The following is a 12,841-nucleotide window of genomic DNA, read 5'->3' as shown; positions in this document are numbered from 1 at the left end:
ACAGCTCGGACAAAGCCAGGGTTGCTGTGAGCAAGGCTGGCTACAAGGTAGTGGGTCCAGGGGAGGGTCACAGAGGTCAGTGAGCAGGGGCTGGGGGTAGGGAGTCCCCTGGATGCCTGCTTCAGCAAATTCCATTTGAGGCCTCTGCCACCGCTGCATTTCTGATTGCTGGAAGCCGCTGGATCGTAGGACCATTGTGTAGGGAGGCTTAAGGGATTTGGGGAACCTATGGGGGCCAAGAGGCCAGTGACCAGGCTCAGCTCAGTCTGCACAGAGGGGCCGTGGCAGAAGGAGGGCTCGGGCAGGCTCTGCCACTCAGGTAGGCACCAAGCATGGGACCCGTAGCCCCCTTTTCCCCAAGTCCCAGGAGTCTAGGGTCCCAGCTCCTCCTTCTCCCAGGACCTGGTGTCCACCCCCTGGCCCCTAGCCCCTTCCTTACCCAGCACCCAGGAATCCAGGCCCCTGGGCCCCTCCTCACCTAGGACTTAGGAATCTAGGCCTCCAAGCTACTCTTTGCTCAGAACCTGGAAGTCCAGGTCCCCGCCTTCTCTTCCCCAGGACGCCAGGCTCCAAGAACCCAGCCCCTCCTCCCTGTCGTCTTTCCAGGATCCCTACCATCCTCCTCCCTCAGACCCAGGAATCCGGGCCCCCAGTCCCTTCCTTCCCCAGGACCCAGGCGTCTAGGTCTCCATCTCCTTCTCCCAAGCACCTGGCATCCCACTCCTGAGCCCTCTCTTCCCCCAGTTCCCTTCCTCCATCAAGTCCCAGGAATCTAGCTCCCAACCCCATCTCTCCCCTTCCCCGCAGATCACCATGTACAGCTTCATGGGTGGTGGCCTGTTCTGTGCCTGGGTGGGGACCATCCTGCTGGTGGTGGCCACGGCAACAGACCACTGGATGCAGTACCGGCTGTCAGGGTCCTTCGCCCACCAGGGCCTGTGGCGGTACTGCCTGGGCAGCAAGTGCTATCTGCAGACAGACAGCATCGGTGAGCCCCCCGGCCAGGGTCCGGGCCGTGCCTGGGGAAAGAGCAGGGCGGACCTCGGGGCCCAAGGACACCTGTATTCCAGATGGAGAACTCTGCGGCTCAAAGAGGGAAAGGGAGCAACCCAAGGTCACTCACACGGAGGGGGCAGAACTGGTACTGCAGGGTTGCTTTCTAGCTGCAGTTACACGGGGTGCTGGTTTGCAGGTTAAGTTGGGAGAGGTGGCATTTCCTGACGCCTCAGAGGTGTCATGCACAGCAACTGGGGCTAGTGTCACGAAACAGCATTTTCTAAATATCTGCTATGGACCAAGAACTATGTTAGGTACCGGGGGATACAGAAGAAATACGGGCCCTGAATTTGCTAAATACTGCATAATGTAGCATAAAGTATTTTTGCCTACTTATAATGTACCAGGCCATAGATAGAGAGATACATAGAGATATATAGTATAGTGCATGCTGCATAATATCTATATTTAGTATATACTACATTATGTATAATATACGTAATTTATATTATTACATATAACTTATGTATAATATATGTAACTACATATATACATTAAAAAATATACAATATAGGGTATTATACATGTACCTCTATTATATAATAAATTACTAATACATAATATATTGTATATAATATGCTACATATTATATAATAAATAATGCACATATATATATTGTATATACGATGTAAAATGCATTATATTACACATTCATTATCTAATAAATAGTATATATTATGTTACATATAATATAATAATTAATATGTATATATTATACAATATATTATAATAAACATATAAAGTAGAGAATATTATATTGCACATTTATTATATAATATATTAATAAATTTGGCCTGGTGTGGTGGCTCACACCTGTAATTCCAGTACTTTAGGAGGCCGAGGTGGGTGGATCACCTGAGGTCAGGAGTTCGAGATTAGCCTGGCAAAAGAGGTGAAACCCAGTCTCTACTAAAAATACAAAAATTAGCCAGGCATGGGGGTGCGCGCCTGTAATCCCAGCTACTCAGGAGGCTGAGGCAGGAGAATCGCTTGAACCCGAGAGGTGGAGATTGCAGTGGGCCCAGAAAGTGCCACTACACTCCAGCCTGGACAACAAACAAAGGCTCTGTCGGGAAAATAAATAAATAAATGAAAATTAATTGATACTATATAATATATTGTGTATTACTACTAGTAATAGTATTAATCATACCTGGCATTAATTGAGTGCTTACTATGCTCTATGTGCTATTCTAAGCACTTTACATGTAAGGGCAGTTCAATTGTATGTAAGAGTGAGACATGAGATGTGACCTCAAAATTCAAACATCCTCTTGAGTAGTTGAGAGGAAGAGCTAAGCCCCACTGAGTGCTGGACGTGACAGGCAGGCCCACCCATTTCTCCCTGAGCCAGCCCTGAGAGAGAGGCAGGACGATGCCTGTTTGCTGGAGGGGTAGACTGAGGCAGGGAGAAGTGGAAAGATTTGTCTTGGGCAGCTTCAGAGTCCCATCTGCCTGACTCCACACGTCCTTCTCATTTCTGGCTGTCTCATCTGTGACACTTCTACATTTCTTCTGCTTCAGGCTGGGAATTCCCCGAGGGACGGCCCTGAGCCGCCTCTCTGTCTTTTCTCTGCCAGGGATGCAGGAGACAGGGAGGCTTGGTGAAGGTCTTCGGGTTTTTTGTTTGCCTGTTTTTGTTTTGTTTTGTTTTGTTTTGTTTGAGACAGACTCTCGCTCTGGTAATGGTGCTATCTTGGCTCACTGCAACCTCTGCCTCCTGGGTTCAAGCAATTCTCCTTGCCTCAGCCTCCCAAGTAGCTGGGATTATAGGCCCCCACAACCATGCCTGGCTAATTTTGGTATTTTTGGTAAGAGACAGGGTTTCACCATGTTGGCCAGGCTGGTCTTGAACTCCTCCTGACCTCAGGTGATCCACTCGCCTTGGTCTTCCAAAGTGCTGGGATTACAGCTGTGAGCCACCACACTCAGCCTCATTATTTCATTTGACTTGATTTTTGTAGAGAGAGCATCTGGCTGTATTGCCCGGGCTTGTTTCAAACTCCCGGCTTCAGATGGACAGGGTGGCTCAGCCTGTAATCCCAGCATTTCGGGAGCTAAGGTAGGAGGATCACTTGAGCCCAGGAGTTTGAGACCAGCCTGTGCAACATAGGGAGACCCCATCTCAACAAAAAATAAAAAATTAGCTGGGCATGGTGGTGTGCTCCCCTGGCCCCAGCTGCTCAGAAGGCTGAAGTGGGAAGATCACTTGAGCCCAGAAGTTCGAGACTGTAGTGAGCTAAGATGGAGCCACTGCCTCCAGCCTGGGTGACAGAGCAAGACCCTGTCTCAAAAAATATGAAGAAGATACAAGAAATACTTAAAAAAGAAACCCTCCTGGCTTCAAGCAATCCTCCTGCCTTAGCCTCCTAAAGTGCTAGGATTCCAGGTCTGAGACCCTGTGACCGGCCTGAATTAGTGTGCTAGGGGTGCGGTAACAAAGTCCCACACACCAGGTGGCTTGAACAAGAGCAACGTGTTGTCTCACAGTACTGAGGCCTAGATGAAGATGTGGGTGAAATCACTTCTTTCTGAGGGCTGTGAGGAAGAATCTGTTCCATCTCCCTCCCTCCCTGGCTTCTGGTGATTTTCTGGGAATCTTTGGTGTTCCTTGCTTTGGAGATGCATTACTCCAATTTTTGCCTTCCTCACGCATGGCATTTTTCCTGAAAGCGTGTCTTGTGTCCAGATTCCTCTTTTTATAAGGACGGCAGTCTTTGTTTTATGTTTTGTTTTGTTTTTGAGATGGAGTCTTGTTCTGCCGCCCAGGCTGGAGGGCAGTGGCATGATCTTGGCTCACTGCAACCTCCACCTCCCGGGTTCAAGTGACTTTCCTGCCTCAGCCTCCCGAGTAGCTGGGATTACAGGCGCCCACCACCACGCCTGGCTAATTTTTGTATTTTTAGTAGAGACAGGGTTTCACCATGTTGACCAGGCTGGTCTCAAACTCCCGACCTTAGGTGATCCACCTGCCTTGGCCTCCCAAAGTGCTGGGATTACACTGGGCAGGAGCCACCAGGCCCAGCCCAGTCTTTGGATTAGAGTCTCACCCTACTCTAGCGTGATCTCTTCATAACTAATTATATTTGCAAAGACTCTCTTGCCAAATAAGGTACCATTCTAAGGCTCTAGTCACAATTTCAACATAATAATTTGGAGAGGGGGACAGAAAGATATAACTCAACCCATAAAAATATCCATGGAGAACCTGTCAGGAATTTCTCTCACTGAGGCTTCTACAAGACAAAAGACTGGGTTTTACAAAGATCCTAGACTTTTTACCATTCAACGGCAAGATGCAAGGTTTGAAGTATACCATTTTCCTGGGTGCTCCAACAGACAGAACAGCCAAGCGGTTAGGAGCGCGGGCCTTGGAGCCTGGATTCCGACTCCAGCCCTGTTTCTAATTATGAAACCTCGGGCAAGTCACTTTACCTCTCTGGGTCTCCATTTCTTCACTTGAAAAATAAGAATAAAAATGGTACTTATAGAATAGGACTCTGGAGGAAGAAATAACATCACACCTGGATAGTGAGCCTGGCGCATAGTTAGCTATTGCCAAAGGAGGAAAAGATTATTATTATCTTTCCCACAGCATTTCCTGAGGGGCCAGCACTGGGCAAAGCACAAGAGAAGAATGGCCCCAGTGCTCAACACTCGCTCATTTCACGCACTTATCAAGCACCTATTATGCACCAGGTGCTAGGTGCTGGGGACCCAGTGGTGAATGAGACAGCAAGGCCCTTGTCCTTGCAGAGCTAAGGATTTACTGAGGAGAGACAGACATTATAAATGAGTTAAAAACAAGTAAATAGGACATTTTCAGATATAAGCAAGTAGTATAAAAGAAATGAAAGAGTAGGCTGGGTGCAGCGCCTCATGCCTGTAATCTCAGCACTTTGGGAGGCCAAGGCAGGTGGATCACTTGAGGCCAGGAGTTCGAGACCAGCCTGGCCAACATGGCAAAACCCCATCTCTAATAAAAATACAAAACTTATCCAGGCGTGGTAGTGTGCACCTGTAGTCCCAGATAGTTAGGACCCTGAGGCAGGAGAATTGTTTGAACCCCGGAGGCGGAGGCTACAGGGAGCTGAGATTGTGCCACTGCACTTCAGCCTGGGTGACAGAGGAAGACTCAGTCTCAAAAAAAAAAAAGAAAAAGAAAAAAAATGAAAGAAATGTGAGAGAGAATAGTAATTAGCAGGAAAATATAGGCAATCAGCATTCATTCATTCATTCAACAAACATTTCCCGAGGCCAGAATGCAAACCAAATGTGTAGTGGGGGTGTTTATGACACAGAACCAACCCAGTGCCTGTCCTCAAGGAGCAATCAGGCTGGAGGGGGAGACAGACAAAGAGAGTCACAACCCTTAGCCGTGGGTAAAGATGATGACTGAGGGGTGGGGAGATGCTTCCTAGAGGAGGGGTCATGGGAGATAGACTTTGCAGGATGAGTAGGAGTTTGCCAGGTGAAGAAGAGGGCATTTGCAAAGAAGGGAAGGATGAGCTGGGTTAGGGAGATGGAAAGGGGCAAGGCATTTTCATCTCAGAGGTAGCAGCATCTCTCACTTAGAGCAGGGGAGGCGTGGGAGTGACCATGGGGTGCTCCCACAGCATACTGGAATGCCACCCGGGCCTTCATGATCCTGTCTGCCCTATGCGCCACCTCCGGCATCATCATGGGCATCATGGCCTTCACTCATCAGCCCACCTTCTCCCGCATCTCCCGGCCCTTCTCTGCTGGCATCATGTTTTTTGCCTCAAGTGAGTAAGCCTGCCTTCTCCCTACCCCTCTCCTTGCTGTCATCTCAAACCCCAATCTGTCCCCACCCCTCAACACCGTTCTCACCCCTTACTCCTCCTCACACTCAACCCCACCCCACCCTAATCCCATCCCCACACCCAAAACCAACCTCATTACTATTTCTAGTTCCGGTCTATTCTGACACTAGCTGGTGTACTACATTCAGTTCTGGCACGAATCACCTAAAATTTGTGTTTGACTCCACAGGTTAAGACCACAGTCCTTAGCAAGACTGCCTCTACCTCAGCTACAAGCTGCAAGCAGGGTGCCTGGGCAACCCATGCTTTTGATCCACTGGCTACAAACTAGGAGGTTCCCAAGACCCACTCAGATTCAAAAATTTGCTGGAATAGGTCACAGAATGCAGGAAAGTGCTATACTTACAGTTATAGTTTCGTTATAGAGGACACAACTCAGGCCCAAGCAAATGAAGAGACACAGAGGGCAGAGTTGAGGAGAGCCCAAAATGCAGAGCTTCCAAGCCTTCTTCCTGTGGAGCCAGGGGTCACCCTCCCAGCACACAGATGTTTTCACCAATAGGGAGCGCCATTGAGCTTCAGTGTCCAGAGGTTTCACTGGAGTCTTGTTAAATAGGCATGACTGATTGAATCGTTGACCATTGATGGAACTCAGTTTCCAGCTTCCTTTCTTCCCCGATATGAAGTTGTTCAGAGCCCCAACCCTCTAATATCATGGTTGGTCTTTTTTTTTTTTTTTTTTCCTTTTTTGAGATGGAGTCTCGCTCTGTCCCCCAGGCTGGAGTGTAGTTGCTCAATCTCAGCTCACTGCAACCTCCACCTCCCCTCCCGGGTTCAAGTGATTCTCCTGCCTTAGCCTCCTGAGTAGCTGGGATTACAGGTGCACACCACCACACCCAGCTAATTATTATTATTTTTTGTGTGTGTATTTGTAGTAGAGATGGAGTTTCACCATGTTGGCTGGGCTGGTCTTGAATTCCTGACCTCAAGTGATCCACTTGACTCAGCCTCCCAAAGTGCTGGGATGACAGGCCTGAGTCACTGTGCCTGGCCTGGTTGGTCTTTCTGACAACTACACCCAACCCTGAGTAATCTCATCTCAAATCCATAAACTCAGATTGGGCCCAAGAGGCTCAAGAATAACAAAGACCCTCCTATTACTCAGGAAGTTCCAAATATTGATTCTCCCTTCCAGGAACCAGAGACAATGGCAGTTACGTTATAAAGCACAACCACGTCCAACCCCATCCCAAACCTATCCCCCAATCATCTTTACCCCTAATTTCAGCTCAACTCCCATCCTCACTCTTATCCCCACCCCCAACCCACTTCCACCCCTTTCCCCAATCTTAGTTTCCACCCCCATCATCAGCTCTCTGCCCATCTCCAAAACCACACCCAGCCTTAGTCTCACCTGCATCCTCCTGCTCTCTCTCCTTAGCCCTTTTTGTCTTGCTGGCCTTGGCCATCTACACTGGAGTCACCATCAGCTTCCTGGGCCGCCGCTTTGGGGACTGGCGTTTTTCCTGGTCCTACATCTTGGGCTGGGTGGCAGTGCTCATGACGTTCTTCGCAGGTACTGGGGGCAAGGGGTGGGAAGGTCAGTGTCCGGGGCAGAGTGGGCAGCAGATCGGGTGGAGGATGATAGGGTGTCCCACATGGGTCCCCCAGCACTGGGTGAGGAGGAAGACTCCAGGCCTATGGAGTCTGGGGTCGTGGATACTCAGGGAGAAAGAGAGTAGGGTGTTGGACTCTCTTGGGGTGGAAATGGGGCTGGGGGGGGTTTAAGGGGGTCAATTTGAACTTCTCATGCAGGGATTTTCTACATATGTGCCTACCGGGTGCATGAATGTCGGCGGCTGTCTACACCCCGCTGAACCCAAATGTGTCACCTAACTTCGTCTGGAAGTTAAAGCGAGGCCACTGAAGAGGAGGAGGAGAGTCTAGAGGCCTGAAATCCTGGTTCCTAGGGGAATGAGGGGGCTCAGTTCTGGACTCTGGGTTGCGGGGGGGAGGTTGACTCCTGGTCCTAGGCCGGAAGGAGGAAGAATGGGGCCTGTGGGAGGGAGCTGAGAAGACTTAAGTCCCCACCTGCCTGGCAGGTTGTTAGAAAATTGGAATATCCATTAGAGTAACTTTCTGAAGTCTAATAAAACTGACGTGAAACTACTCAAGTGTTAACCCTTGAGGGACTGGGATGGGGAGAAACAGCTGTAAGGGTGGTGGGTGTGGGCGGAGGTGCTTTTTTGTGTGTTTTTCTCGTTGTTTTCGTCATTGTTTTGAGATGGAGTTTCGCTCTTGTCACCCAGGCTGGAGTGCAATGGTGCGATCTCAGCTACCTGCAACCTCTGCCTCCTGGGTTCAAGTGATTCTCCTGCCTCAGCTTCCCAAGTAGCTGGGATTACAGGGGCCCACTACCACGCCTGGTTAATTGTTGTATTTTTAGTGGAGATGGGGTTTCACCATGTTGGCCAGGCTGGTCTAGAACTCCTGACTTCAGGTGATCCACCCACCTCTGCCTCCCAAAGTGCTGGGATTACAGGCGTGAGCCACCGCACCCGGCCCAGGGGTGCTGAATTATGGAGGCCCAACCTTCTCAGTTTCTGCAGGGAGGGGAACAGAGATCAATCAACAGTACCTGTCCAGGAGCTCACCACAATTCAACTTCCAGAAAATGGATGTGTAGGAGAATCGGACAGATGAAAAGGTCTCTGAAAAAACTCCGTGCCCACCCCACCCCCACTTGACTCTCTCCAGCCTCCTCTCTCCTTCCATGATGCGTCTGTTCAAAGGAAACACCAGAACCCTGAGCCTTCACCTCTGGAACGTGCCCTTCACACACTATTCGTGACCGTGATCTTCTCTTCATTCACTCATTAGTAATTCATTCTATTAATTGATGCTGGCTGGGTGCGGTGTCTCACACCTGCAATCCCAGCACTTTGGAAAACGAAGGCAGGTGGATCGCTCAAGCCCAGGAGTTCCCCAGGCAGCATGAGAAAACCCCATCTGTAAAAAAAAAAAAAAAAAAAAAAAACACGTTAGCTGGGCATATTGGTGTGTGCCTGTCCCAGGAGGGTCGCTGGAGTCCGAGGAGACGGAGGTTGCAGTGAGCTGTGATCGCACCACTGCACTCCAGCCTGAGCGAGAGTAAGACTCTGTCTCAAAAGAAAAAAGAAAAAGAAAAAGAAAATAAATGGTTGCTAACTGCCATGAGATTTACTAATGTCTATCATAAAATAGTAAGACTATTTCACAAGGCTGATTCTAATGAGACTATTTACTACAGCTATGCTAATAAATATTATGTTTATAGAGGTTTATTCCCTAAAATAATATTTACTGGGGCCTCCTCAAATAAAAATAATACTGTATGTATAGAGGCTTTCTCTAATCATAATGACAATTGAAGCTTTCTCTAATAATTTATTGAGGCCTATTTAAATAGAAATATTTGCCGAGCCTGGCCGGGCGCGGTGGCTCAAGCCTGTAATCCCAGCACTTTGGGAGGCCGAGACGGGCGGATCACGAGGTCAGGAGATCCAGACCATCCTGGCTAACACGGTGAAACCCCGTCTCTACTAAAAAAATACAAAAAACTAGCCGGGCGAGGTGGCAGGCGCCTGTAGTCCCAGCCACTCGGGAGGCTGAGGCAGGAGAATGGCGTAAACCCAGGAGGCGGAGCTTGCAGTGAGCTGAGATCCGGCCACTGCACTCCAGCCTGGGCGACAGAGCGAGACTCCGTCTCCACAAAAAAAAAAAAAAAAAAAAAAGAAATGTTTGCTGAGCCTTATTGTAGTAATCATATTTATAGCGGCTTACTGTAACAATAATAATGATATAATTATGACTCCAGACTCAGGACTCCAACTTACCTACTCAACCTACTTACTCAACATTTCCACTTGAAGAGGCATCTCCAATCTCATATATCCAAAAATAAGTTCCTGATCTCACACACACCCTATGTGCTCCTCCCATGGTCTTCCCCATCTTAGGAAATGACAACCCCATTTTTAATTTTATTTATTTATTTTTTGAAATGGAGTCTTGCCCTGTTGCCCAGGCTGGAGAGCAGTGGCGTGATCTCGGCTCATTACAACCTCCGCCTCCCCTCCCCGGTTCAAGTGATTCTCCTGCCTCAGCCTCCCAAGCAGCTGGGATTACAGGTGTCTGCCACCACACCCAGCTAATTTTTGTATTTTTAGCAGAGACGAGGTTTCACCATGTTGACCAGGCTAGTCTCGAACTCCAGACCTCGTGATCCACCCACCTTGGCCTCCGAAAGTGCTGGGATTACAGGCGTGAGCCACCATGCCCAACCAACAACCCCAGTTTTATCCAGCTACTCAAGCCAACAACTTTTGGATTCAATGTTGGCTTTTTTTTTTTTTTTTTTTTTTTTTTTGTGACAGGGTCTCAGTCTTGCCCAGGCTACAATGCAGTAGCGTAATCACACCTCACTTCAGCCTCCACCTCCCAGGCGCAAGTGAGCCTCCCACCTCAGCCTCCTGAGCAGCTAAGACTACAGGCATGCACCACTATGCCTGGGTAATTTTTTAATTTTTTGTAGAGATGGGGTCTCCCTATGTTGCCCAGACTGGTCTCTGTCTACTGGTCTCAAGTGATCCTCCCACCTCGGCCTCCCAAAGTGCTGCGATCACAGGTGTGAGCCACCTCAGCTGGCCTGTGTCTGCTTTTGGTTTCCTGTAAATCCTCAAAGACAGCACCTGGCACACGGTAATCACTCAAAAGAACATTTGTTGAACCATAAATACTTATTCAAGCCAATTGATAGTGCTGTTTATTGACTTACATAAAGTATTATTTATTGAGAGGTACTCTAATGATATGAGATTTAATATCCTTTTATCATTATAATAGCCATTAAATATTATGACTAGAGTGAGCCTCCATAGAAATAATAATGCCTTCCATAATAACTGTTTACCATTAGCATTCATTTCTTTATTAGAACGTAGGTTAATTGAGCATTAGTCTTTTTTATTTTATTATTTATTTTTGAGACGGAGTCTCGCTCTGTCACCCAGGCTGGAATGCAGTGGTGCGATCTTGGCTCACTGCAACCTCTAACTCCCAGGTTCAAGCGATTCTCTTGCCTCAGCCTCCCGAGTAGCCGGAATGACAGGCACACGCCACCACATTCAGCCAATTTTTTTGGGTCCTCCGTGGCAGATGGGGGCTACTGAGGAGCTTTCAAATCTGGGAAAGGTTGGAAGGGACTGGAGAAAATTGGAAGAGACCTGGGGTGATTCAAAGAATCTGACAGTGCTTAGACAAGACTGACAGAGACCTAAGAAAACCACGTGGCCAAGCAGGTGACAAGAGCTGTGGACCCCGAAAATCTGAGACAGGTCTCAGTTAATTTAGAAAGTTTATTCTGCCAACGTTGAGGACGCGCACCTGTGACACAGTCTCAGGAGGTCCTGACGACATGTGCCCAGGGTGGTGGGGCACAGTTTGGTTCTATACATTCTAGGGAGACATGACATGTCAATCAATACATGTAAGAAGTACATTGGTCACGAGGTCAGGAGATCGAGACCATCCTGGCTAACACGGTGAAACCCCGTCTCTACTAAAAAATACAAAAATCTAGCCGGGCGAGGTGGCGGGCGCCTGTAGTCCCAGCTACTTGGGAGGCTGAGGCAGGAGAATGGCCTGAACCGGGGAGGCGGAGCTTGCAGTGAGCTGAGTTCCAGCCACTGCACTCCAGCCTGGGCGATAGAGCGAGACTCCACCTCAAAAAAAAAAAAAGAAGTACATTGTTTCGTCCAGAAAGGTAGGGACAACTCAAAGCAGGGAGGGGGCTTCCAGGTTACAGGTAGGTGAGAGACAAATCGTTGCATTCTTTTGAGTTTCTTTTTTTTCCTAGATGGAGTCTAACTCTGTTGCCCAGGCTAGAGTGCGGTGGCACAGTCTCGGTTTACTGCAACCTCCACCTCCTGTGTTCAAGTGATTCTCCTACCTCAGTCTCCTGAGTAGCTGGGATTACAGGCGTGCACTGCCACACCCGGCTAATTTTTGTATTTTTAGAAGAGATGGGGTTTCACTATGCTGGCCCGGCTGGTCTCAAACTCATGACCTCAGGTGGTCCACCTGCCTAGGCCTCCTAAAGTGCTGGGATTACAGGTGTGAGCCGCTGTACTGGCCTCTTTTGAGTTTCTGATAAGTCTTTCCAAAGGAGGCAATCAGCTATGCATCTATCTCAGTGAGCAGAGGGATGACTTTGAATAGAATGAGAGGCAGGTTTGCCCTGAGCTATTCCCAGCCTGACTTTTCCCTTTAGCTCAGTAATTTGGGGGCCCCAAGATGATCCTTTCACAGAGCTCTCAGGAAAAGCTTCAGAAGGAGGCCTGGGGTTTTCCTCTGGCAACCACAGACCACAGCTGGTTGAGAAAGCAGGTGGAGGTCCTGCGAGCAATTCCGTCTTCAAGGCCAAGGCTGCCTTGCCTTTGTGCTCTTAAGAGATGGCCATGGCTGGCCAGGCGCGGTGGCTCACGCCTGTAATCCCAGCACGTTGGGAGGCTGAAGCGGATGGATCACCTGAGGTCGGGAGTTTGAGATCAGCTTGACCAACTTGGAGAAACCCTGTCTCTACTAAAAATACAAAATTAGCCGGGCATGGTGGCGCATGCCTGTAATCCCAGTTACTCAGCAGGCTGAGGCAGGAGAATCGCTTGAACCCGGGAGGCGGAGGTTGCTGTGAGCCCAGATCATGCCATTGCACTCCAGCCTGAACAACAAGAGTGAAACTTCGTCTCAAAAAAAAAAGAAAAAAGAAAAATAAAAAAAGATGACCTTCACCAGCTCTTGCTGGCTTGTGGTATCTGTGTCAGAGGGCACCAAGAACCTGGGCCTGTGGTCAGCCTGTGACACCTACATGTGCAGAGACTCACCGGAGCCAGGTACAGGTCATCTATGTGTGTGCACGCATGCATGGGTGTGATGGTGGTGGTAGTGGGACCCACATGGGGAGA

At 48.8% G+C, this 12,841-nt stretch overlaps 1 protein-coding gene across 2 annotated transcripts; it reads left to right on the top strand.

Moving 5' to 3' along the window:
• The first annotated feature begins 115 nt into the window (after nucleotides 1–115).
• LIM2 (lens intrinsic membrane protein 2) lies at nucleotides 116–8,009 on the top strand. Of its 2 annotated transcripts, none has more exons than XM_033224299.1 (5): nucleotides 116–319; nucleotides 808–988; nucleotides 5,673–5,822; nucleotides 7,282–7,416; nucleotides 7,656–8,009. In XM_033224299.1, the coding sequence occupies exons 2-5, from the start codon at nucleotides 814–816 to the stop codon at nucleotides 7,715–7,717; spliced, it is 522 nt and encodes a 173-aa protein (XP_033080190.1). In that variant the 5' UTR covers nucleotides 116–319; nucleotides 808–813; the 3' UTR covers nucleotides 7,718–8,009. The 2 variants fall into 2 exon arrangements, with proteins under 2 accessions (XP_033080190.1, XP_033080189.1); XM_033224298.1 differs by having other exon boundaries at nucleotides 808–1,114.
• Nucleotides 8,010–12,841: the final 4,832 nt, after the last annotated feature.

The sequence above is a fragment of the Trachypithecus francoisi genome, unplaced genomic scaffold (assembly GCF_009764315.1).
Source record: "Trachypithecus francoisi isolate TF-2019V2 unplaced genomic scaffold, Tfra_2.0 Lachesis_group12, whole genome shotgun sequence".
Classification (NCBI taxonomy): domain Eukaryota; kingdom Metazoa; phylum Chordata; class Mammalia; order Primates; family Cercopithecidae; genus Trachypithecus; species Trachypithecus francoisi.
Note: the sequence above shows the minus strand (reverse complement) of the source record. Positions and strands in the feature narration are given on the sequence as shown.

Coding starts and splice junctions, on each gene's coding strand:
- LIM2 (XM_033224298.1), top strand. CDS start 814: ATGTACAGCTTCATGGGTGGTGGCCTGTTCTGTGCCTGGGTGGGGACC. Junction 1,115..5,672: donor GGGAAAGGGAGCAACCCAAG/GTCACTCACACG, acceptor GTGCTCCCACAG/CATACTGGAATGCCACCCGG. Junction 7,417..7,655: donor GCTCATGACGTTCTTCGCAG/GTACTGGGGGCA, acceptor CTTCTCATGCAG/GGATTTTCTACATATGTGCC.